The sequence below is a fragment of the Sceloporus occidentalis genome, unplaced genomic scaffold (assembly GCF_023333645.1).
Source record: "Sceloporus occidentalis isolate IW3139 unplaced genomic scaffold, rSceOcc1.0.p SCAF_39, whole genome shotgun sequence".
In the NCBI taxonomy this organism is placed as follows: domain Eukaryota; kingdom Metazoa; phylum Chordata; class Lepidosauria; order Squamata; family Phrynosomatidae; genus Sceloporus; species Sceloporus occidentalis.
In genome coordinates, this window is record NW_028317019.1 from 7,527,589 (window position 1) to 7,551,689 (window position 24,101).

At 42.6% G+C, this 24,101-nt stretch overlaps 1 protein-coding gene across 1 annotated transcript; it reads right to left on the reverse strand.

Annotated features, from left to right (window-relative positions):
- Positions 1–13,453: 13,453 nt before the first annotated feature.
- LOC149290511 (uncharacterized) lies at positions 13,454–23,649 on the reverse strand. Its single transcript, XM_089489354.1, has 3 exons — positions 23,610–23,649; positions 20,030–20,793; positions 13,454–13,849 (listed from the first exon to the last, which is right to left on the reverse strand). The coding sequence occupies exons 1-3, from the start codon at positions 23,647–23,649 to the stop codon at positions 13,454–13,456; spliced, it is 1,200 nt and encodes a 399-aa protein (XP_089345480.1).
- Between the last annotated feature and the right edge of the window lie 452 nt (positions 23,650–24,101).

Below are 24,101 nucleotides of genomic sequence, written 5' to 3' on the forward strand. Positions count from 1 at the left end.
CCTTACCTTGCATGTTTCCCTAATACAAATCCCTCTTGCCACTGCTTTCATAGTATCCCATAATAAAGCTTGAGAAATCTCTTTGTTATTAATATCCCATATAACCTGCCATTCTTCCTCTATTTTATTCACTATTTCTTTATTATTAAGTATGCTAGTGTCTAACCTCCATCTTTTTGCTTCTCTATAATCTTTTTTAATTATGAAATCCATGTTTACTATTCCATGATCTGTAACTTTTATTCCTTCTATTTCACTATTTAATACCCTTGACATCATATTTTTGGATACAAAAATGAAATCTATTCTAAAATAATTTTTATGAACCGCTGAATAGTAAGTATAGTTCTTTTCATCTCCTTTAATCAATCTCCATACATCTTTCAATTCTTTCCTATTCATTATTTTGTTCAAAGGTGTAATCTTATTAAGTCTGTCCCTTACTGTTGGGTCTGATTTATCTTTAACCTTATCCATGACCATATTGAAATCTCCTGCCTTAATTGTGTAATCTCCCTGCATATCCTCCATTTCCTTAAATACTTTTTCATAAAATTCCATTTGATTTTCATTTGGAGCATACACATTTACCAACAAGTATTTTTCTCCCCCCATCGTTCCTTGCACCAATACAAATCTTCCTTTTTCATCTGACTTAACTTTTAGTATATCAAACCCACATTTCTTAGCTATTAAGGTTGCTACTCCTCTTGCTTTAGAAGTACCATATGCTTTTTCATATGTGGCAACCCAGTTCATCTTCAATTCCGACGATCCTGATTTCGCTTGGTGCGTTTCCTGAATAAAAAAAATATTTTTTTCAATGGTATTTGAAACATGAAAATATACCTAATGACATAACGTTAGTTTTAATTGTGACTGTCCAAGGCATTGAATTTATTGGGGGGAAGAGAGTTCAGTAAAAGTTTAGGGTGGATTTAATGTTGCCCTGCCCTGACCTCTGTTACTTAAAGGATAAATTCTCAGTGGGGAGGAATAACTAACTCTCTTCTCAAGACAGCCAGATATGAACACGCTGCCCAACTCTAAAACACCATGGAAAGTGCATAGGCTTCTTCTGTACCTTCTCAGTTAGTTCCAGGTTGTCCTCTGATTCTATGAGATCCATGTTCCTGTAGCCATGCCAGTAAGATCCCAGAGGCAAATGTGAGTCATCTTCCAATCCGCATTCAACATCCAAATGGGCTGCTTTGACTCCATCGGTCAGAGAAAACCTGTCCATTTGAACAAAGAGTAGAAAGATCAGCTGGTGCCCCTTTTCCATATTGCGGCTTGTCTCCTAAGGCCAAGAATCTCTTGCATAAAAGTGTCCCAGACTCACTTGGCTCCCTTTCTCTGGGTCAGAAAGAATTGTCTGGTTCAGGATCACCGTCTCTTCTTCATTTCACATGATGCCTTTGTCATTCATCTTAAGGCCAGACAATTTTGTGGAGGGACTTTTCTTCTTTCCAAGTCCTTTGTCTGGAGAAGAATATTTTTAAAGTATAAGAACAGTCTTAACAAATAAATACAATTTAACCTCAGCAAATTAAGTGAAACTCAGAAGAAGCATCATAGGATATATCAGGCAGAACTCTCTTCATCATGTGAACGTTTAACAGGTTCGCTAGTGGTCAAGTTGAAGGCAGTTCTTCATTTGTCTGTGTTCAAAGGAGGTTTGTCATAGGCCATCTCCACCATAAAACTGTGGATGAAAAAGCCCACCAGCCTCTATGCCTAGAAAAGAAATTGAGGGCACCTTCCTGGTAGGATTTTTCTTGAACTGCCTCCCAAATAATATGTCTTCTGTGAAAGATTACAAGCCTTGTGTTTCTTAAGGAGCAAATCTGTGTCTAAGCATGGCCATGGAAGAGGTCCATACATTTCTGAATGGGGTTGAGAAAGTGGAAGGAGACACAGTGTTCTCCTTCTCTCTTCTTGCTTGATCTTGGGGTCATTTAGTGGAGATGGGAAATTCAGGACAGATAACAGCAAAACAAAAACCACATTTCACACAGTTCATGTAAACTTTGTCAGACTGTGACTTCCATATTATTGGGGCATTGAATTTCCTCCAGGTTTTCATCCATGGGGCTGGAGCCCATTTCCAAAATAGAGTCAACAGCAGAGAGAACTCAGACTAAAAGACAGAGCAGATTCACCAACCCACTAACATGGAAGTCTCCATTCACTACTCTCTATGTGATATAACTCCAAGCCATTGTCCTCCAATGTCCTCTTTCCCTCCCAGTTAACATTTGTAGATTATCCCTTGCAGATCTTGGAAAACGAACTTCCAACCGAAGGAATGGCAGTATCCTTATATTACTAGCATGTGTTCTTTTTTAAGAAATGCTTTTGTTCATTCTTTATTTTGTATCCTAAGCCACCTTGAGACCCACCCATGGGAGAAAGGTGGGATGAAATGTAATAGATAACACAACCATACAGTTCAAGGAATGTACAATAGGAATGAATCAATAAGAAGGATGCTTTCAGGTGAGATTCTTCTACTCTATCCAAAGTTCATTTAATACACAGAAAAGAATCTACAATGTCATCTCCTTCTATCTCCTTTGAAGGCTGACTGATGCATTTCTGCATCATTATATACAACAGTGAAGACTCCACTCTTATGCCCTCTAACTCTGGCTGAATATAATAATAATAATAATAATAATAATAATAATAATAATAATTTGGATCCTGCCTTTTCCTGAAAGAATCAAGGCAGGTTACAAGAAAAAGTAATAAAATACAATATGGGTAAAATATACATTTAAAATAATAGCCAAACCCTAACCCTGCCTTCCGCACCCCAGTCCCAATTATAAAGTAAATTATGGTCTTGAACAGACATGCCAAAATAAAGCTGCTTCGTGTCACTTTGGAGGTATGCTGTTCAGAGACACATGCATCTTAAGAAGCCAGAAGCTGCACCAAAGCTGCACTCCAGTCCTTAGACTACAGCATGGCTTTGGCATGGCTTCTGGCCTCTTCGGACACATGCACCATTTAAATGGCATATTTCCAAAGTGACCCGAAGGAGCTTTATTTTGACCTGTCTCTATTGGCTCTAAGTAAGATAGATTACAAAAGGAAAAATGGGCTAAAATTAGGGTGGAGAGGCTGAGAGGAGAATGTCTATCTCTGCAAGGTAGCCGGGGTATCGGTATCAATAACAGTGTCAGTGACAGTGAAAAGCCCTAATCTGGAAAGGCCTGCCGAAAGAGATCCATCTTAACAGCCTTTTTAAAGGCTTCTAAGGTGGTGATGTGACTCATCTCTTCCGGAAGGTCATTCCAAAGCCTAGGAGAGGCAGAAGAAAAGGTCCTCTGGGTTCTTGTAGCCAATCTAGCCTTCTTAGGCTTTAGGAGACTTTTTCCAGTGCGGGAGGATTGTGTGGAAGAAGGCTCTCCTGAAAGTAGTCTGGACCCAAGCCATGTAAGGCTTTAAGATTACAACCAACACCTTGTATCTTGCCCAGACACTAATGGGCAGCCAGTGGAGGGATTTAAGAACCGGTGTAATGTGGGCAGTTCTAGAAACTACAAATTCCATGATTTCACAAGATGTTGCTATAATAATTAAATTGGAACCAGTGTTGCATGCAATGTAGCTTTCTAGAGCACTTGCCTCCGTTCTATAGGAAGGGCAATGGGTCCTTACCCACAGAGGACACATTTTCATAGGTTTCCATCATCACCTCTTTGTACAGAAATTTCTGCTTTGGACTCCAGAGTGGCCATTCCTCCTCTGTGAAAAACACTGCCACATCTCAAAAGGTAATCTGCAATAGAAAATAGCCTTTGCTGAAAGAGAAAGGATTGTAAATAACACCCCCATTGCATCCTAGTCAGTCAAATTCCCAATGGCTCCACCACAAAAAAGGAGGTCTGGACACTAACCTGTCCAGAGGTCTTCTTTCCTCCAGTTTCTTCCACAAAGGAGGAATTGAGGGTCCTTTCTCTTCTCTCCCTTCCTTTGGAAGCATCTTGGTTCTTTCCACACCTGCAGAAAATACAAAGTTTTTTTATGTGCACACATTTATGCACATTTCACAGACCACGGAAAGTACAATTCAACAGCGCTAAGGGCAAATCAAACCTGAATCTTCCCTAAATTCAAAATAAATCCTTTGGAAAGCAGGATATAAATTATTGATGATATTATTATTATTATTATTATTATTATTATTATTACTATTATTAGTCTCACCTCCAAACCCTCAGAGAGAGAATCTTGTCAATGCTGGAAGACTAAGACAGTTCACTGGGTGTTTCGGGGCGTAGAGACCAGCATCCTTAGCCAGCATGAGGGCGAAGATGGCGTCTGCACAGCGCACTCCCTGACGCTTCCCACATGCCAGTGTGACCCTGCACACTTCACCACATCGCAGGTGACGGCACGGCTTTCCTCTAGCACTACATCCAGATGGCGCAGTGCCAAAGGAGTGCGGAAAAGCCACACCGTTGGCAGATATGGCACTTTTTCCCCGGCGCAGAAAGGAGCTCCTTTTTGCACCACGGAAAGGCCAGATCAGGGCCACAGGGTAACCTTATCATTGTGCAAAAAGGAGCTGCAAAAAGCAGCATGTTTGCCATGGTCCTGATCTGGTGCTAAAAGGGGCGGCCTGTACATCCCCTTAATTTCCAGAAAATGGGGCTAGGATTGGAGTCCTAGGGTTGGCCCCAGCCTTCATCACTCCCAAAGAGGTCAATAGGAGGAGGGCAGGGTAGGACTCATGTCTCTGATTGATTTTAATGGGTCTATTCTTTTCTTCCAATGATCTACATGAAATCATAATGTACAGCTAGACAGGAATAACAATAACAACAACTATAGCAATTGCAATATTTAAATGTCTATATTTAATGTTCCCCATTGCCTTCCCCTAAGGCTGAGAGAGTGTGACTTGTCCAGTCACCCAGTGAGTTTCTATGTTGGAGCTGGGATTCAAACCCTGATCTCCAGAGTCCTAGTTCCACTATGCTCAGACCACTAGGCCACACTGGCTCCTACAACATGGACATCATTTCACTGGGCCATTGTATGTCATGGACTTGGCCCAGCTTCCTCATCCATGGAGGTCATTTTATATTCCTCCTCCATTTCCAGGCCCAGGTCCTTCTGCATACCCTCCAACTCTCCCAGTTTGTCAGGGACCCTCCCCTGGTTCATCCTCTGCCCTCCCACCTTTTCAGCTGCTCTTCAAAGGCCACAGTTTCCTCCTCCTGCTGCCATTTCTCCCCTTCTCTTCAGTTCACTGCCATTGCAGCAAACTGAGTCCAAAGGGCAAAAGGAGTCTGCCCTCCATGAAGACAGCCAAGGAGAAAGGAGAAGAGGGGACTTCCCAGAGGCTCAGGCAAAAGCAAACAGCTGCAGCCTCTCCTAGTTTGCCTCTCCTTCCTCAGAAAGAACCTTGCAGTCTTGATCATATTCTGAGGTTGTTTGGTCCCAGCCTCCCTTTGATCCTCTTGGATCTCTCTCCAAAATCTCAGGGTCCCACAGAAACTCCCAAGAGAGGAGAGGAGGCCTGGCACCCGGAGAAGAGGGGAGGAGGAGAGGGCTTCCTTGCTTCCAGCCCCCAAAGCTGCCTCCCTACAGAAGACCCTCCAGACCCCCATCCTTGGCTCCAAAATGGGGGCTCTTCCCCTCAGCCATCCTTCTCACAGAGGAAGCAAATTTTGGGGTCCCTCATCGCCATCACGAGGCCCCCACCTTCCCTCTCCTGCCAAGGAAACCTAGAAGGAGCCCTCCTTCTTCCTAAGCAGCCAATGGTCAAAGCCACCAGCCTTCTAGAACCCTATTCAGGCTCCAAGCCAACCGCCAGCCTTTCCCAGAATTCCACGCTCTCCCTCTTCCCAGCGGAGGAGACCGGGAGATGGAGCAATGGGTGCAAACGCCAGGAAAAGAAAGTTTGTTAAAGGTTAAAGAGATAATTACTTTTCTCTCTCTGAAAGCATGCTGGAAGAAATCTATTGGTTTACTTTGTTGTTGGAACGGTTTACCCTTTACTATAATTCTGAATTTGGTGAAAATAGTTATCCTTCAAGACTGGGCCGCTCTTTCAATCTCCATTTCTTTGCATACAGGATCCTGGCGATAGAAACCATAGACATTAAGGTTTTCTCATGTTTCCTATCCAGATTATCTTCAAACATCCCTAATAAAATAGCTTCAGGGGTTAATGGAAGTAGGAACCTATAGCTTTGTTACATTTCCAGCATACATTATTTGTATTTTTATATGTTTTAGCCACTTTTGCTGGTGCTAGATGCCATCTGAAATGCATCTTGTACCAATGTTCCCTAAGGTTTTGGGCTGCTGTCAATTTAATGCTTTGATTCCATGCTTTTCCCCATTGATTTAAATTGATAGTGTGACCACAGTCTTTGGCCCGTTTTATCATTGATTCTTTGATTATTTCTTGCTCTCAGTCCCAGCTTAGCAACACCTTTTATATTTTACCATCAGACCTTTTTGATATCCTTTGATCAATAAAAGCTTTTCTAGCTCTGAACTATAATCTTTTTTCTCCCATGATTTTAGTTCTTGCTGTGGTTTGGAATATATTTGTTGATATTCAAACCAATTCAGATTAAAACCTTGTAAGTTTAAATCTTTTTGTGTTTTAATTTCTATTTCTTCCCCCTTAAACTTTAAGAGATCGTCATAAATAATCCAATTCCCTTCTCTCTCCATTTTCGTTCTGTAAATGGCTTCTAAGGCGAGGCCCATTTTGGGAATCCCATAACTATCCGACCTTTATACTTGTTCCAAATCCTAAACAACGCATGTCTAATACAAGGATTGTTAATCGAGGGATCTGCTTTTTCTTTGTCATATAAGAGAAAAGCATGCCTTCCAAATTTAAGGCCTTCGCCTTCCAATTCTAATGATTCTTTATCCCGCAAATTAATCCAGTTTTTAATTAGCCTCATCATATAATTTAATATGTGGAACCATTAACCCTCCTCTTTCCTTTGCCTCTTGTGAAACCTTTAGTTTTGGTCTAGGGTTTTCCCTCCCAAATGAAGTCTGTTAAATCCCTTTCCCAATTCTTAAGCATTTTCTCTGGGATTATAATAGGGAGAGTTTGAAATAAAAAGAGGGTTTTAGGTACTATGTTCATTATAAAGGCAGCTATCTTACCTAAGAAGGATAAGTGCACTTTATTCCAATTATTAATTTCATTGTAATTGTTTTTCCACAGAGAGCCATAGTTATTCCCAAAGAGTTCATTTGTTTTATTTGAAATAATTAATACTAAATATCTAATTTTTCCCTTAAACTTCAATTCCATTGAATCCGGTTACTTTGGACATTTGTTCTTTATTCATATTTTTCATTAAAATCGCGGATTTTGGTAAATTCACTCTGAAACCACTAAAGTCTCCAATGTTTTTATAGCCTTCTTAAGCTTATCTGCATTATCTAAGGGCTCCTCTAGATCTATAAACAAATCATCCGCATAGGCTTTTATTTTATATGAATGTGGTTTAATTGTTACTCCCTTCAAATCAATATCCAATTTTACCTTCCTAATTAAGATCTCAATCACAACTAAGAAGAGAAGGGAAGATAAGGGGCATCCTTGACGCGTTCCCTTTTTAATTGGAAAGGAGGGGGTTTTCTCTCCGTTTCTTAAAATATTAGCCTTTTGATCCGAATACAATCTCTTTCCGTCTACGAAAATTAACTCCTATATTCGTCGCCTCTAAGATTTTAAACATTGTGTTCCAATTTACAGAATCGGATGCTTTTTGTAGGTCTAAAAGAAATAAACCTGGCTGCTTGCCATTATGTCTATGATAGTCCTCCAAAATATTCAAGGCATGCCGTCTTTTCTCTTTTAGTTGTCTTCCAGGGAGAAAACCTTTCTGATCCACATCAATAATTTTACTTAAGATCTTTTTAAACCTTTTAGCCAAAATTGCTGTGTATATTTTGGAGTCAGAGTTTAATAACGACAGAGGCCTATAATTAGCGGGGTCATTGTCTGCTTTGCTTTCTTTCAAGATTAAGGTAACATTCGCTTCTTTCCATGTATCTGGTCTTTTACCAGTAAGAGCTTCTTTGGAAACTTGGTATAAGGGGCGGCATAACTCATCCTTAAATGCTTTATACAAATATAAGGGAAAGCCATCTGGGGTTTTATGGGCTTTCCCTTCCTCTATTGCTTCTAAAATTTCATCAATAGTTATATCTGGCTCTAAGAAATTTCTTTGCCCTTCGTCTAGTTTCACTCTTTCTTCTATGTTACGCCAATCAAGTAAGTTTTCCACCTTGAGATTTTCACTTCCATATAAGTTTTTGAAGTATTCAAAGAAGGTCTGTTTAATAGCCTCTTGTCTTGATAATATTTTCCCGTCTTTCTTGATTTTTAAGATCTGGTTTCCATTTCTCTTCTCTTTTAATTTAAGGGCTAACCATCTCTCTACCTTCTTGGCATGATCAAAACAGTCTAATTGGGGGCTCCTTCCGTGGGGCTTCTGCAGTGATTCCAAAGTGACCCCTCATTTTGGCGAAATCCATAACAAGCGAATTCACAGACATCGCTTCCAAGCTCACTCCGATTCCACTCCGAATTGGTCTGGTGTGGAATGCAGCTTTGCTTCTGCTCTGTTTCACCACCGCAACCCCCCCCCCCCCGGTTACAAATTTCCCATGATGCAGCGCTGCAATTCCCCTTATTTCCTTCCGGTGGTCCTTTCGCTTTCAGGGCAACCCGGGGGGGGGGAGAATAGGCAGCCAATGGGCGCGGAGGAAGGTCCAGGTAAAGGGAAATGGCCACGCCCCCTCAGGAATGGGGAGCCAATGGGGAAATCCCCATAGACTTTGGTTTTATCAATAAAGAACATTCCTAATACAATGGCGCCCTCTTATGGATACTCAGGGCACTGCAGCCTCTTTGGCTTCTCACCAACTTCTATCCTGGAGCGCCATCTGGTGGCCACTCTTAGCAATTCACTAATAGCAGTTAACCAAATTAAACAGTATATAAACCAGAAACATGAAACAAGCTAGACAAGGAAACTGTTACATGGATTTGTAATTGGTTGACTGGCTGAACCGAAAGGGTGCTCAACAATGACACCTTAACATCCTGGAGAGAAGTGACCAATGGGGTGTCCAGTGGGGTTCTGTTCAACATCCTTATCACTGACTTGGATGACAGAATTGGAGGCATAATTATCAGATGTGCAGATGAGACCAAACTAGGAGGAATAGCTAACACCCAAGAGGACAGGATCAAAATTCAAAAATGACCTGAATAAACTAGAAAGCTGGGCCAAAGCTAACAAAATGAAATTCAATATGGAGAAATGTAAGGTACTGCATTAAGGGAGGAAAAATGAAATGCACAGATATAGGATGGGGACACCTGGATGAATGAAACTTTGTGTGAAAGGGATCCGGGAGTTCCAGGTAGACCACAAGTTGAACATGAGTTAACAGTGCCATGTGGCAGCTAACAAAGACAATGCGATTTTAGGCTGCATCAACAGAAGTACAGTGTCTAGATCAAGGGAAGTAATAGTGCCACTCTATTCTGCTTTGGTCACCTGGAATATTGTGGGCACCACAATTCAAAAAGGACGGTGAGAAACTGGAGCACGTCCAAAAGAGGGCGACTAAAATGATGAAGAGTTTGGAAACCAAATATCACAATGGGACAGTCTCAATGCTTCAGGCAAGGAGCATCAGCTGCCCTCGGTTCGTCTCTGACATCTTCCTCCTCCGCATCTTTAACTTGGGCGCCATCCACTTCATACGGTCCTTTAATTCCTTTATGTCTTCCTCCATTTGATAAACATCTACCTGGGGTTCTTCTGTCCTGGGGCGGCTATCAAGGGACTCCCCCACTGCCAGGTCCCAGGATGTCACTCTGCCCCCGACGGCCTTCCTTTCCCCATTCTGGGGCCGGAAACCCAAATCCTCCAGTGGTGGCCAGGATGGTGTGAGCTTCAGGAGGTTTCCCAGTCTTGGGCTTGGCCCTAGTTCCTCTGAAGAAGGCACCTGCTCCTCCACCACCGGGATCTCTAGAACCACCAGGTTCCCCAAGAACTCTTCTTGTTCCTGGGTCTCCATTGGAGGTAAAACTGTGAGACTTTGCAAACAGTGAGATCTGGAGTCAGTCCTGTGCTCAAAAAATAAAACTCATTTGAAACAAAAGAAGCTTTATTGATGAATCCAGGCAGAAACATCCATTAACACCTTTTTGCAAAGTCTGAAGTCCAAAGGTACTTGCTCAATCCCTCCCTAAACCAGCCCCCAATTCCCAAGCTAAAGCAACACAAGCGGAGGTTGCATAGATACCAAGGTTGTGTATACTCCCCCTTCCCTTCCCCCAGACAGTCTCACCTTGAAGAGCGGTGTTCCCAAGCCAGCTTCACTCCTCCTTGATAACCATCTCCAGCTGCAACCCCATCGATCTCTCCAAACGCCCTCCTTCATCTAATAGCCACTCGATCTGTCCTTCTAATTTCCCACTACATGCTTTCTATAACCCATCACTCTACACTACCTACTATGAACTACAACTATAACTCCTCTTTAATAACCAAACCCTAATATTTTTACTCTTTATGACAGAACCCTTATATACTGTTTCTGACACACAATGGACCAGTCCCAATCCTTCAGGTATACATCACCAGTCTGAAGTGACAATTCTCCCATCTCAGTCTTTCAGGCAAGGAGCATCAGCGTGAAGTCATAATGAGCCTGAGTTCAAATTGGGCCAGTCTGAATCCTTCAGGTGAAGTCACAATAGTACCATCTCAATTCTTCAGGCAACGAACCTCAGGCTGAGATCACAATGGTTCCGTTTCAATCCTTCAGGAAAGAAGCATCAGCATGAGGTTGCAATGGGCCAGTCTCAATCCTTTGGGTAAAGAGGACCACCCTGAAGTCACAATTGTACCATCTCAATCCTTCATCCAAGGAGCATCAGACTGAAGTCACAATGGGACAGTCTCAATGTTTCAGGCAAGAAGCATCAGCCTGAGGTCGCAATGGGCCACTCTCATTCAGGGAAGGAGCACCAGCCTGAAATCACAATATGTCATGAATACTTTTATTCATGCATTTATTCATTTGGGATTCTAGGTTTATGTTTAGATTAGAGGTAAGATAGATGGGATTTATGGTGGGTTAAAATAATATGTTTTAATATGTGCATTAATAGAAGATACAGCGCACCCGCGCCGTACGCGGGTGCGCTTTACGCGGCTTGAGCATACGCTATCAAGCCACGGGGCGCGCGCAGGGCAAAAGGGGTGGCACGTCCCATTCAATTGCATGGGCGCACACGCCTGTTGCACCCCGCGCGCCACCGCGCCACCATGCACGAGCCCCATTCTTTACAATGGGGCTTGAGCATAGGCAGAATTTGCCTTACGCGGAGGGATCCGGAACGGATCCCCGCGTAAGGCGAGGGCCCACTGTACTAGAAAAAGGTAGAGAGATCATGGCTAAAGAATGTGATTGTTTGCTAGGATTGGAATGTGTGGGAATCATCCTTCTAACAGAGGCTTGAGTTTAAAAGACTGGTCTCTGTAAAAGGAGGGATAACATAGAGAGTTATTGGTATTGTTATATTGTATTGTGTTGTTATGTGTTTATGCTTACTATATTTTTATACGGTATCATATTAGATTAGGATTGATGGGGTTTCATTATATATATATATATATATATATATATATAGTTAAGCCATAATGTTAATTAAAACTGTTGTGTGGCTGAGTTCTGTGGTCCAAGGAGATAGGTGCAGTGGTTGGGATAAGGAACATGAGAGCTTAATACTTTTTAGAAACGCTGCCACAATCCCAGATGGGAGGACACTGCGCAGGGAAGGGCTATCCAATTAATTAGCTTTATTGGTTAATGGGGTGGCGTTAATTTATGGTTATAAAAGTGATATAACTATACTTTCTTTCATTCCTGACAAAAAGTCACTTCTATTGCATGTATCTTCTTCAATAAAAGCTGTTCCTTTTTCAAAGTAGTGCCTTTTGTGTTGCAAGAAGGGCTGCAATTAGGACCCTGACAGATATCTCTCTCCCCTTCCATTCACCCTGCTATCCCAAAAGAGCTGCAGAGCATACCAAACCAACTACAGAACCTTTCCCTGCTCTTGTGTAATGCCAGGTCAGTCAAAAATAAAACGCACATAGTCCATGATCTCCTACTGGATGAAGAGGCTGACCTGGCTTGTTTCACGGAGACCTGGCTGGGTGATGATAGCTCAGCCACCTGGGATCAGGCCTTACCAGCCGGGTTCTCCATCAGTGAGCAGGTAAAGGGAGTGACTTTGGTCCATGAAGACAATCTTGCTTTGGCCAGGATACCTATCCGTAAAATGGACCACATCGAATTTATTTACCTCAGCTTAAAGACTAGGGAAAGTCTAGGGATTGTGTTGGTTTACCATCCATCCCATTCCTTAACAGACTCTCTAGCGGAGCTGACACAACTGGTCTTTGAGCTGCTGCTGGATTCACCTAGGCTTTTAGTCCTGGGCGACCTCAACATCCCCCTCGATGCCCCTCCTCAGCATGCGCAGGGATTGCCAGGGCCTAGATGCTGCTGCTTATTCCACTGGGGGCCTTTGCGGGAAAGGAAGGTATGCTCTGGGGGTTCAGTAGCCTCCCCTTCCTTCCTTCCTTTGAGGAGACTGCAATGGAGCCCAAGGTGCAGAGCTGGACTCAGGAGAGAAAGGCAGGAAAGGAAGGCTCTAGTTTGGAAATATAGCTCTCTGTATCCTGTATGTTTGTGTGTTTCTGTGCGTGTTTGCCTCTGCTGTTCTCTTGGCTGGGAATGGAGCTGAGTACTGAGGAGAGAAGAAAGGGTCAGTTTTGGGCAAATTCAGAACTTCTGTGCATCAAAGAGTCCAGTGTGTTGAAATAGCAAAGAACTTTATTGAGAACACACAGAAACCCAGTGTTTAAGACAGAACTGCCCACTCCAATCCAAACAATGCATTAAAACCCCAAAACCTAAAACTCCTCCCTTTTCCAAACCTAGCCCCCACCTCCAATTCCCACAGTCTCTGCCCCAAAGGTAACAAGGACCCTTTGCCATTCCCACAAACTAGCCCTTTCTGTCAATACCTGCCCCCAACTTTCTTCAGCCAACACACCACACATTGCAAAAGCTATCATTCCCATAACTATTCTACACATCTATAACAAATCCCAGCCCCCAAACTACCTAACCTATACCACGACCCACAATCTCCAGCCAAATTTACAACCCAAAGTAATTATGTATACTATTAGCTATTAAAACCTTAAAATAACAAAATACAATTTTAGAACACAAACAAAAACAGACATATCGACACACAAAGCTTACAAACAAAAACACAAGGGCCTTTTCTTAGCACCACTGGATTGAAAATATATTTTTTGTATTCATTATTGACAAAAATAATGTTAATTCATTACTGGGATTTGTGTGGCTTCTCTCCTGTGTGGATTCTCTTATGTGTCACTAGGCTTAACTTCCAAGAAAAACATTTCCCACAATGCTGGCATTTGTATGGCTTCTCTCCTGTGTGGACTCTCTGATGTCTCACTAGGACTGACTTCGAAGAAGAACATTTCCCACAATGCTGGCATTTGTATGGCTTCTCTCCTGTGTGGATTCTCTGATGTGTCACTAGGACTGACTTCGAAGAAGAACATTTCCCACAATGCTGGCATTTGTATGGCTTCTCTCCTGTGTGGATTCTCTGATGTGTCACTAGGACTGACTTCGAAGAAGAACATTTCCCACAATGCTGGCATTTGTATGGCTTCTCTCCTGTGTGGATTCTCTGATGTGTCACTAGGACTGACTTCGAAGAAGAACATTTCCCACAATGCTGGCATTTGTATGGCTTCTCTCCTGTGTGGCCTCTCTGATGCTTGACAAGGACTGACTTGTAAGCAAATTTTCCCCCACAATGCTGACATTTATGTGACTTCTTTCCTGTGTGGACTCTCCCATGACTGACAAGTGATTCTGTAAACAAGGAAAATGACAGACAAGACAATCTCAGCATTAAGAGAAGAAGATGTTACCCCACGATTTAGCCCCACGTTCACCCCTCCCTATTTCAGATTAGATTAATAAAGTTGGTGTGAGAGACCTGAGCATGACCCTGTTCTGGATGCCCCCAAATCTATATAATGTTTGTATTCTTACTCATAGGAGCTAGCAAAGAAGAGACTGAGGGAACTTTGATGAGGGAATCATTGGAAGCAGATAGTCAAAGGACTGCTGAAAAACATATTCCATTAAACATGGTTTGCAGTAAACTCCTGCGGCTGTGAGAGGGTCTCTCTGGTCCTTTTTCCAGGCAAAGCATTTTTTGAGGCAAAGCATTCTCTGAAGATACCAGCCACAGATGCTGGCGAAACGTCAGAAAGAAACTCTGCCAGAACATGGCCACAGAGCCCAGAAAACCCACAAAAACTGTGTATGCCGGCCATGAAAGCCTTCGACTTTACATATCATAAAAACATCACAAAGTATAAACATTCCAGTTACAGTAATCGCAGGGCAGTTATGCTGTTATGACTGGAAGTAAACATATATGCAATTATAATTATATATACACACTGATGTTGAACAGAACGTGGGCAGTGTATACATGTGCAGGTGCGTCCATGTGCATGCTTATGTACCCGCATATTTCTCCATGCGTTTGCTTAAGTTTAAATTGTACGCAAGTAGAAGAGTATATATAAATGTGTGTGTGTGTGTATATATACGTGTGTGTGTGTGTGTGTGTGTGTATATATAATCCAACATATATGTGTACATGTGCTTGCATCTCTCTCTCTCTCTCTCTCTCTCTCTCTCTCTCTCTCTGTGCGTATATATATATGTGTGTGTGTGTGTGTGTGTGTGTTTAAATACGTGTGCATACGCATGCACACGTTCAGACAGGTATCTATGGATATGTATAGGTGGATCTATGGATGTTGTATGCAAGATCTATAGACTTGAAACATTATATGGGCATGGACAGGGGGAGCGTGTCCCTGTTAGTGCTCTTGGACATCTCAGCGGCCTTCGATACCATCGACCATGGTATCCTTCTGGGACGCCTGAGGGAGTTGGGAATTGGGGGCACTGCTTTGCAGTGGTTCCGTTCCTACCTCTCGGGCAGATCCCAGATGGTGGAGCTGGGGGACTGTCGCTCCGATAGGAAGGCCCTGACATCTGGGGTCCCTCAGGGAGCGATTTTGTCCCCTATGCTATTCAACATTTACATGAAGCCGCTGGGAGAGATCATCCGGAGACATGGGGCGCGGTGTTATCAGTACACTGATGACACCCAGATAATTTTCTCTATGTCTCCGACTGATGCAGTAACTAAGGATGGCATCTTGGCGTCGGTAATGGGCTGGATGAGGGAGAACAAACTCAGTGTGAATCCAGGGAAAACGGAAGTACTGGTGATAGGTTCCCCGGTTTCTGGTGGTGAGATCTGTCACCCGGCCCTGAACGGGGTCACGCTCCCCCTGAAGGACTCGGTGCGCAGCTTGGGAGTACTCCTTGATTCGTCGCTCCAGCTGACTTCTCAGGTGGATGCGACGGTCAGGAGTGCCTGTTATCAGCTTCGGCTGATACGCCAGCTGCGTCCCTACCTGGACCGAAAGGACCTAGAGTCTGTTGTACATGCTTTGGTAACCTCTCGATTGGATTTCTGCAATGCGCTCTACATGGGGCAACCCTTGTACCAAACTCGGAAGCTGCAATTGGTGCAGAACATGGCAGCCAGACTGGTCGCTGGTAGTTCCAGGTCGGACCATATAACACCTATTTTAAAAGATCTACATTGGCTGCCTATTCGCTTCCGAGCTCAATACAAGGTGTTGGTTTTGACCTATAAAGCCCTAAATGGCTTGGGCCCAGGGTACTTGGAGGACCGCCTCTCCCCATATAATCCGTCCCGCACACTCAGAACTTCCGGGACTAAATTGTTGGAGGTCCCTAGGTCTAACCTTACCCGGACCTCACAGAGGGCTTTTACTACTGCTGCCCCTTTACTTTGGAATAAGCTCCCTGCAGAGCTTCGCTCCGCCGCCTCATTAGCTGTTTTTAAAAAACAGCTGAAAACATATCTATTCCGGCTGGCCTTCCCACCTTAATTTGTTTGTCTATTCTTCCTGACCCTTCTTTCCCTTCTGACCCTGGATCGATGGAACTTTTTTGCATTTTTCTTCTGCCCCTGATATGTGTATTTTCCTATTTTACTGTTTCCTGTTCCTGTTTTTTGTAGTAATGGTTTTAACTGTTATGTTGAATTTTTAATCTTGTACTGTAATGTTTTTATAAATTTTGTAAGCCGCCCTGATCATTTCCATGGAAGGGCGGGGTAGAAATAAAATTTATTATTATTATTTTATATATATATATATATATATATATATATATATATATATATATATAGGTTCATAAAGGTATAAGTCTGAGTGGTCTTAGATAGAGATGCCTCCACATATATAAATATATGAATATGCACAAACACACATGCACACATCCATCTGTTGTTGTCCATTGTTCTGGTCCGTTGTTCCAGGTGATGCTGGAGAAGAGGCCCTGCCTCCAGCGGAACCAGAAGCTGCAGGTGATGAGGAGAAGGACTCCTTGCCCAATGCATCGCTCACCTGGAGGGCCAGCACCAGGAAGGTCACAAAGGCCCCATTCCCACTCCCTCATTTGCCCTGGATAGAACTGGGCAGATCCAGGTGCCCCATAACGAATCTCCCCAGAAACAAGTTCCTACTACCCTTTACCTCAATCAGGGTAATCTACCCCCTGAACTTGACCCAATCATGACCGGGGCTGAGTTCATATTTGTCAGCAACAGGGAAGAGCTGGTTGTTTTCAAAAGGAAAGGGTCCATAGTCCGCTTTCAGAAAAAACGCACTAAGGGGGATTTGCCCTGGATCTCTTGTGCAAGCCCCTGACAGAGTTGTGTTAAAATTGGTGTGAGTGTGAACTTCCAACTTTTAAACCGGTTTGGGAACCAGGGTAAAATGTAGTCTGAATGGCCTTATATTTAAGGGTGAAGGGAGCAAGAAACAACAAGCAAAGTCTAAACACTTCCTTTTACCATTGCAGCGTTGGAGCGTGTCGCCACCCTTGAACTGTCAATCACTCAACTGCAGCAAGGCCAGGAGCAGCAAAGAATGTGGCTATACAACTCCGTGTGTGGCGTTTCCAACAACAATGATGTGGGCCTTCCTTTTCTTATTTTCAAATTTCTTATTACACTGGGATATTCCCATGATAGTATTTAAATTACCAAATATCGACCAAATATTAACTATTAATTTAACGGGATTTTATTACCCTTTTCTTCAAATGTTTTAAGACAACTCCATTCCATTTCTAAATCTTCTTTTGACTTCCCTCTGAGTAAAGCAGATACTACATCCATATTTCTAGCTTCATATTTCTTAATCAACCAATCTTCGATAGAAGGATTAATTGTAGATTTCCAAACTTGAGCAAATAAGATCCTTGCACATGAGACCATATATAAAACAATTATATTGTATTTTACTGACTTTATGTTGTGTGTCATGTTCAGTAAAAATAAATTTGGTTCAAAGGGAATATTTATATCCAGAATGTTTTGGATGCTTCCATGAATCCTTTGCCAGAATCCTTTAGCTTTAATGCATGTCCACCAATATGAAAGAAGCTTCCCTCGGGTTCCCCGCATTTCCAGCACTTAGTATTGCCAGTTTTGTATATCTGGTGGGTTTTTGGGGGGTTAGATACCACTTGAATAACATTTTGATGTAATTTTCTTTATAGTTTTGGCACAGAGTGAATTCATTTGTTCCTTTCCATGATTTTCCCCATTTCTCTACAGTTATAGTTTGATTTATATCACGTGCCCATCTTACCATGCTGTGTTTAATAATGTCATCTTCTAGATCTCTTTCTTTGAATAGTTTATAATATTTGGATATGTGTTTACCTTTTTTGTCTATCATAATTTTATCTATTGCATTGTTATCCATCATTAACCCAGGAGCTTTATTGTCTGCCTTAAAACGATTGTTTAATTGGTTGTATAAAAACCAATCCTTCATGTTTCCTTTTTCATTAAGTTCTTCCATAGATTTCATACTGTATTTTCCTTTTGGTGTTTTATTTATTAAATCTCTGTATCTTAGCCATGGAGTATCTTTGTCCTTTGTTCTATTGTAATAGGCTTCTTGCAATTACACCCAAAATAGATGTCTCATTTTATACCATACTTTAAGCAATGATCTTCTTATAACATGATGGTTAAAAGTATTATCATCTTTTGGTTTTGTATACCACATATATGCATGTATACCAAGATTCAGGTTAGCTTTTTCTATATTCAATAAATTATTGTTTTCTAATTTGAATCATTCTTCTAGTCATTTGAGACAAGCTGCATAATAATACAGCTTAAATTTTGGTAAGTTACATCCCCCCTTGAAGCAAAGATCATTTACTAAGGCAACCATAACAGTTTCGACTCCGTATCCCATCCTGAGGCCAGTTTGAAATGGGTCCAGATAATCTGTCTCATCCAAGACCACTTGAAGATGAAGAGCAACTGCCCTCTCAATCATATTGCTTAGAAATGGGAGACTGGTCTGTAATTGTTCATGTCCAAGGGATCTAGGGAGGACTTTTCCATAAAGGGCCGTAGCACCGCTTCTTTTAAGCATGATGGAAAATAGCCCTAACTAAGAGATGCATATATGATATATCTCAGGTGATATAAAAAGGGCAAGGGTCGGGAGGGCGAGTTCTCCTCTTCACACTTCCAAGGAGCTTGTCCACATCCTCAGTACTCAGATTCAAATTGATCCAGTATGATCTTACTCAGGGACACCTCACTTACAGCCTCCGCAATAATGCTGACGTCCAATTTGGCTCTTATCTGAGAGACATTATCTGTGAAATAGTCATTTAAAGCATTATAGTTAGCTGTGAAAGGCTCTAGTAATGGGTTCCGGGGGGAAGGTGCCTGAAACAGGTCCCAAATCCCCCCCCCCCCGACTTCAGCAGTCCCTTTATGCTTCTCTTCCCTTGGCACTTTCATTCCTTTCAGATGCCCCAAAGACCCCTTCTCAGCATGCGCAGGGATCGTAAGGCCTTTGCTGCTGCCGCTGCTTATTCCGCTGGCGGCCTTTGGAAGAAGGGAAGGACTACGGCCTTTTTTCCTTCCTTCCTTCCGGAATGGAGCCCAAGCTGCGGAGCTGGAGTCAGGGGGGAAAGGCTGGGAAGTTTCTGCTTTGTACATATAGTTCTGTCTCTCTGAGTATATATGTGTGTTTGCCTCTGTTTTTATGGCTGGGAATGGAACTGAGGGCTGAGGAGAGAAGAAAGGGTACATTTTGTGCAAATGCAGAATTTCTGTACACCAATGAGTCCAGTGTGCTGAAACAACAAAAACTTTATTTCAAACACATAATCAGAAATTCAGTCTTTAAGTCAGAGCTGCCCTCCCCAAAGCAAACATAAAACCCCAAAACCTAAAACATCACACTCGTCCAAACCTGGCCCCCACCTCCAATTCCCACAGTCTATGTCCCACAGATAACAAGGCCCCCTTTGCCATTCCCACAAACTAGCCCTTTCTGTTAATACCTGTCCCCAACTTTCTTCAGCCAACATCCCACAAATTCCAAATGCTATCATTCCCATAACTATTCTAACCAGCTGCAGCCAATCCCACCCCTCTGTTTAACTAACCTATTCCACCATCATGATCCCCACTCAAATTTATAAATGAAAGCAATAAGCTATAATAAAGGCAAATAAAACCTCAAAATAACAAAATATAATTGAAAAACATAAACAGGCTTATGGACACACAAACCTAACACACGGAATCACAAGGGCTTTTTCTTATCACCACAAGATTTAAAATATATTCTTTGTTTTGCTTCTTGATAAATATAATGTTAGTTCATTTCTGGAATTTGTGGGGCTTCTCTCCTGTGTGGACTCTCTGATGTTTCACTAGGTTTGACTTCAAAGAAAAACATTTCCCACAATGCTGGCATTTGTATGGCTTCTCTCCTGTGTGGACTCTCTGATGTGCCAATAGGTATGACTTGGAAGAAAAACATTTCCAACAACGCTGGCATTTGTATGGCTTCTCTCCTGTGTGGACTCTCTGATGTGCCAATAGGTATGACTTCCAAGAAAAACATTTCCCACAATGCTGGCATTTGTTTGGGTTCTCTCCTGTGTGGACTCTCTGATGTGTCACTAGGTTTGACTTGGAAGAAAAACATTTCCCACAATGCTGGCATTTGTATGGCTTCTCTCCTGTGTGGACTCTCTGATGTGCCAATAGGTATGACTTCCAAGAAAAACATTTCCCACAATGCTGGCATTTGTATGGCTTCTCTCCTGTGTGGACTCTCTGATGTGCTAATAGGTCTGACTTCTGAGAAAAACATTTCCCACAATGCTGGCATTTGTATGGCTTCTCTCCTGTGTGGACTCTCTGATGCTTCACTAGGTCTGGCTTCTGAGAACAACATTTCCCACAATGCTGGCATTTGTATGGCTTCTCTCCTGTGTGGACTCTTCGATGCATGACAAGGACTGACTTGTAGGCAAAACACTTCCCACAATGTTGGCATTTGTATGGCTTCTCTCCTGTGTGGACTCTCTGATGTCTCACTAGGTGTGCCTTTGAAGAAAAACATTTCCCACAATGCTGGCATTTATGTGGCTTCTCTCCTGTGTGGACTCTCTCGTGGCTGACAAATTCTTCTGTAAAGGACGACAAGGACAGACAAGACTGAATCTCAGTGTTAAGAGAGGAAAGGGTTACGCCAAGATTTAGCCCCACGTTTATCCCTCCCTATTTGAGATTAAATTAATAATGTTGGTGTGAGTGACCTGAGCATGACCCTGTTCTGGATGCCCCAAATCCATATAATGACTGTATCCTTACTCAGAGCTACCAAAGAAGAAATTGAAGGGGAACTGTCATGAGGAAATCAGTAGAAGTAGATAGTCAGGCATTTGAAAAATATTCCAATATATATATGTAAAAATACTTTGATTAAAAAGTGGCCTCATTTCCTGTGAGACTGCCATAGAGTCTTGAGTCAGAGCACATGGCATGATGCAAGCTAACTGCAGAGGAAGCTTCATGCTGTGTGGCACCAGGAGATGACTCACAACCAATACAGTATACAGCTCACGTGTGGATTGATGTGGGTTGGAGTTGTGTGTACAAGAGATTGTGAAGTTGATGAAAGTCAGAGAGGAGAGCCGGTACATATTTGTTTTCTATTGCAATGCAAGCTACAGAACCTCCTAGGACTTGGAGGAAATCAACTGTGTCTGTGAGTTATTTTTAAGTGTGAAAAGTGGTTAATGCATTGCCAATGCCTATATCTGGAGATTTGCTACTGTACTCTGCTATGTTATTATTGAACTCTGGGAGTGTTGCCTTCAGACTGTGCTATACATTGGCTTTGAATGGGACCAGAATTCAGAGCCAAGAAGGACCTCAGAGCCGGTGTGATAATCCTTTTTGGCTGAAGTATTTCCACCAAGCACCCATTTCATTTAATTCAGTTTCAGACAATTCTTTCCCCACCCAAGAAACATGCTAAAGCAATTCCAAGTTATGGAACAACTTGCCGGAGGAGATCCGTCTTAACACCACCTTGGATGCTTTCAAGAAAGTTCTTAAGACGGATCCCTTCCGGCAGGCTTACCCAGCTGACCTCTTGTAAAGAACTTAAGGAAAAATTCCACTTCTGATCACAACGGTGCATTTTAAATGAATTTTTTATTTGTCCCAAATTGAGTTTTAAGCGTTTTGTTGTTTTACTGTGTGTAAATTGGATGCTATTGTTGTTTTGTGGCTATTTTACGGTTGTAATACCGCCTCACTCCATTGAGAGAGGCAGGTAAATACAAATAAAACATTATTATTATTATCAGTATAATCTGTGAGGTTGGTGGCTGCCTCCCAATCCCCAAGACCCCTCTCCTGGCCCTTCCCAGAGGTCCCTTTCTCTCCGCACAGAGCTAGGCGATCCTGGCTTTGCTCCTGCCTCCCCCTCCTGGCTCCCATAGGCCTAGAATCATAGAGATGGAAGAGACTACAAGGGCTATCCAGTCCAACCCCATTCTGCCATGTAGGAATCAAAGCATCCCTGACAGATGGCCATCCAGCCTCTGTTTGAAGATCTCTAAGAAAGGAGACTCCACCAAAATCTCAGAGGGAGTTTGTTCCATTGTCGAACAGACCTTACTGTCAGGAAGTTCCTTCTTATGTTGAAGTGGAATCTCTTTTACTGCAGTTTGCATCCATTGTTCCGTGTTCTAGTCTCTGGAGCAGCAGAAAACAAGCTTGACATTCCTTCAAATATTTAAACAGGGCTATCATATCACCCCTTAACCTTCTCTTCTCCAGGCTAAACATCCCTAGTTACCCAAGTCGTTCCTCATAGTTTCAAATCCTGCACCATTTTAGTCGCCCTCCTTTGGACATGCTCCAGTTTCTCCACATCCTTTTTGAATTGTGGTGCCCAGAACTGGACACAGTATTCCACGTGGGGCCTGACCAAGGCAGAATACAGTGGCACTATTACTTCCCTTGATCCTGACACTATACTTCTATTAATGCAACCTAAATCGCATTGGCCTTGTTAGCTGCCGCATTACACTGTTGACTCATGTTCAACTTGTGGTTTACTTGGACTACTAGATCCCTTTCACACGTAGTTTCATTCAGCCAGGTGTCCCCCATCCTATATCTGTTATTTCATCTCCCTCTTAAGCCTAATCTCCTTCCCTTTCTCCCTCCGCTCTCCAACCTTCCTTCTTGCCCATCTGCACTGCTTCAGTATTTCACCTTCACCATCTCTTTCCTGCGTTTCTGTTTTTCACATCCACTCCTGCTTTCTATCACAGACACACACCCATTTATGTGATGCATAAAAGGGACACTTTGAGACTCATTTGTTGAGAAAGGCAGGATAATCCATATACAAATTACTCATTGGGAAAGGCAAAGCAAGGGGGCTGGGTCCTGGACTTCTGTTTTGGTGAGGATCAAGCACCAGGGAGCAGTATTAAGACATCTCTAAGACAGGGATGGGCTACTGTTGGGGATTAGGGGCATCACATTGGCCCCCTGGGGATCTCAGGGGCAACTGCACATTGTATTGCTTTAAAATAGGAATAAAGTTTTGTGCCTCAGTATCCCATTGCATCCCTTTGGGGAGGTGAAGCAGAACCTCAAAAGGTTGGAAGAGGGCCAAAAAATGAAAGATACTCAGAAATGTGCTACCATTTCCATGAGAAATGCATTACTGGTAATCTCCATACTGTCTTCCTACAAAATCCTAGCATTGGTGCGATATCTGGGGGCGGAACTAAGTTTCTGAATTAAAAAGTCCTTTGCTTCCACCAAAAGGTTTATTGAGAAACTCAGGCAGAAGCGTCCATTAATAAGTCTAAGCTGTCTCTGAAGTGTCTAAACCTTTTCCCTCTGTCATTAACTACCTTCACACTCCTCCCTTTTCCTCCCCTTCAGCCCCTAAACAGCCTGGCTGCCAAGGTACCTCTTGCCTTCTTCTTCCACTGTTCACATACGCCACTCATCCTTGGAGCATGTCTGCCACCCAGAGTTCACAGACCAGGCAATTAATAGCCTCCACAACTGCTTCCCTTCCCTGAAGCCATTCTAGGCCCCAATATCCTTACCAACTACTTAAAACTACTATCGTTTAAATGACTAACAATTTCCCCCTAAACCCCAAAAACATTCTGGATGAATGACAGAAGCTGGATTTGACAATTGGCAATTTACAATGCGGTATTTAGAATCCTTATAAAGTGGAGAGCAATAGTGCCTCACAAAACTACAAATTCAAATATTCTACAGGATGTTGCTATCACAATTAAACTACATTTGAAAGGGATCTATGACTCCCAGTAGACCAGAAGTTGAACTTGGACCAACAGTGTGATGCGGCAGCTAAAAAGGCCAATGTGATTCTAGGCTGCATCAATACAAGGATAGTTTCTAGATCAAGGAAAGTAATAGTGCTGCT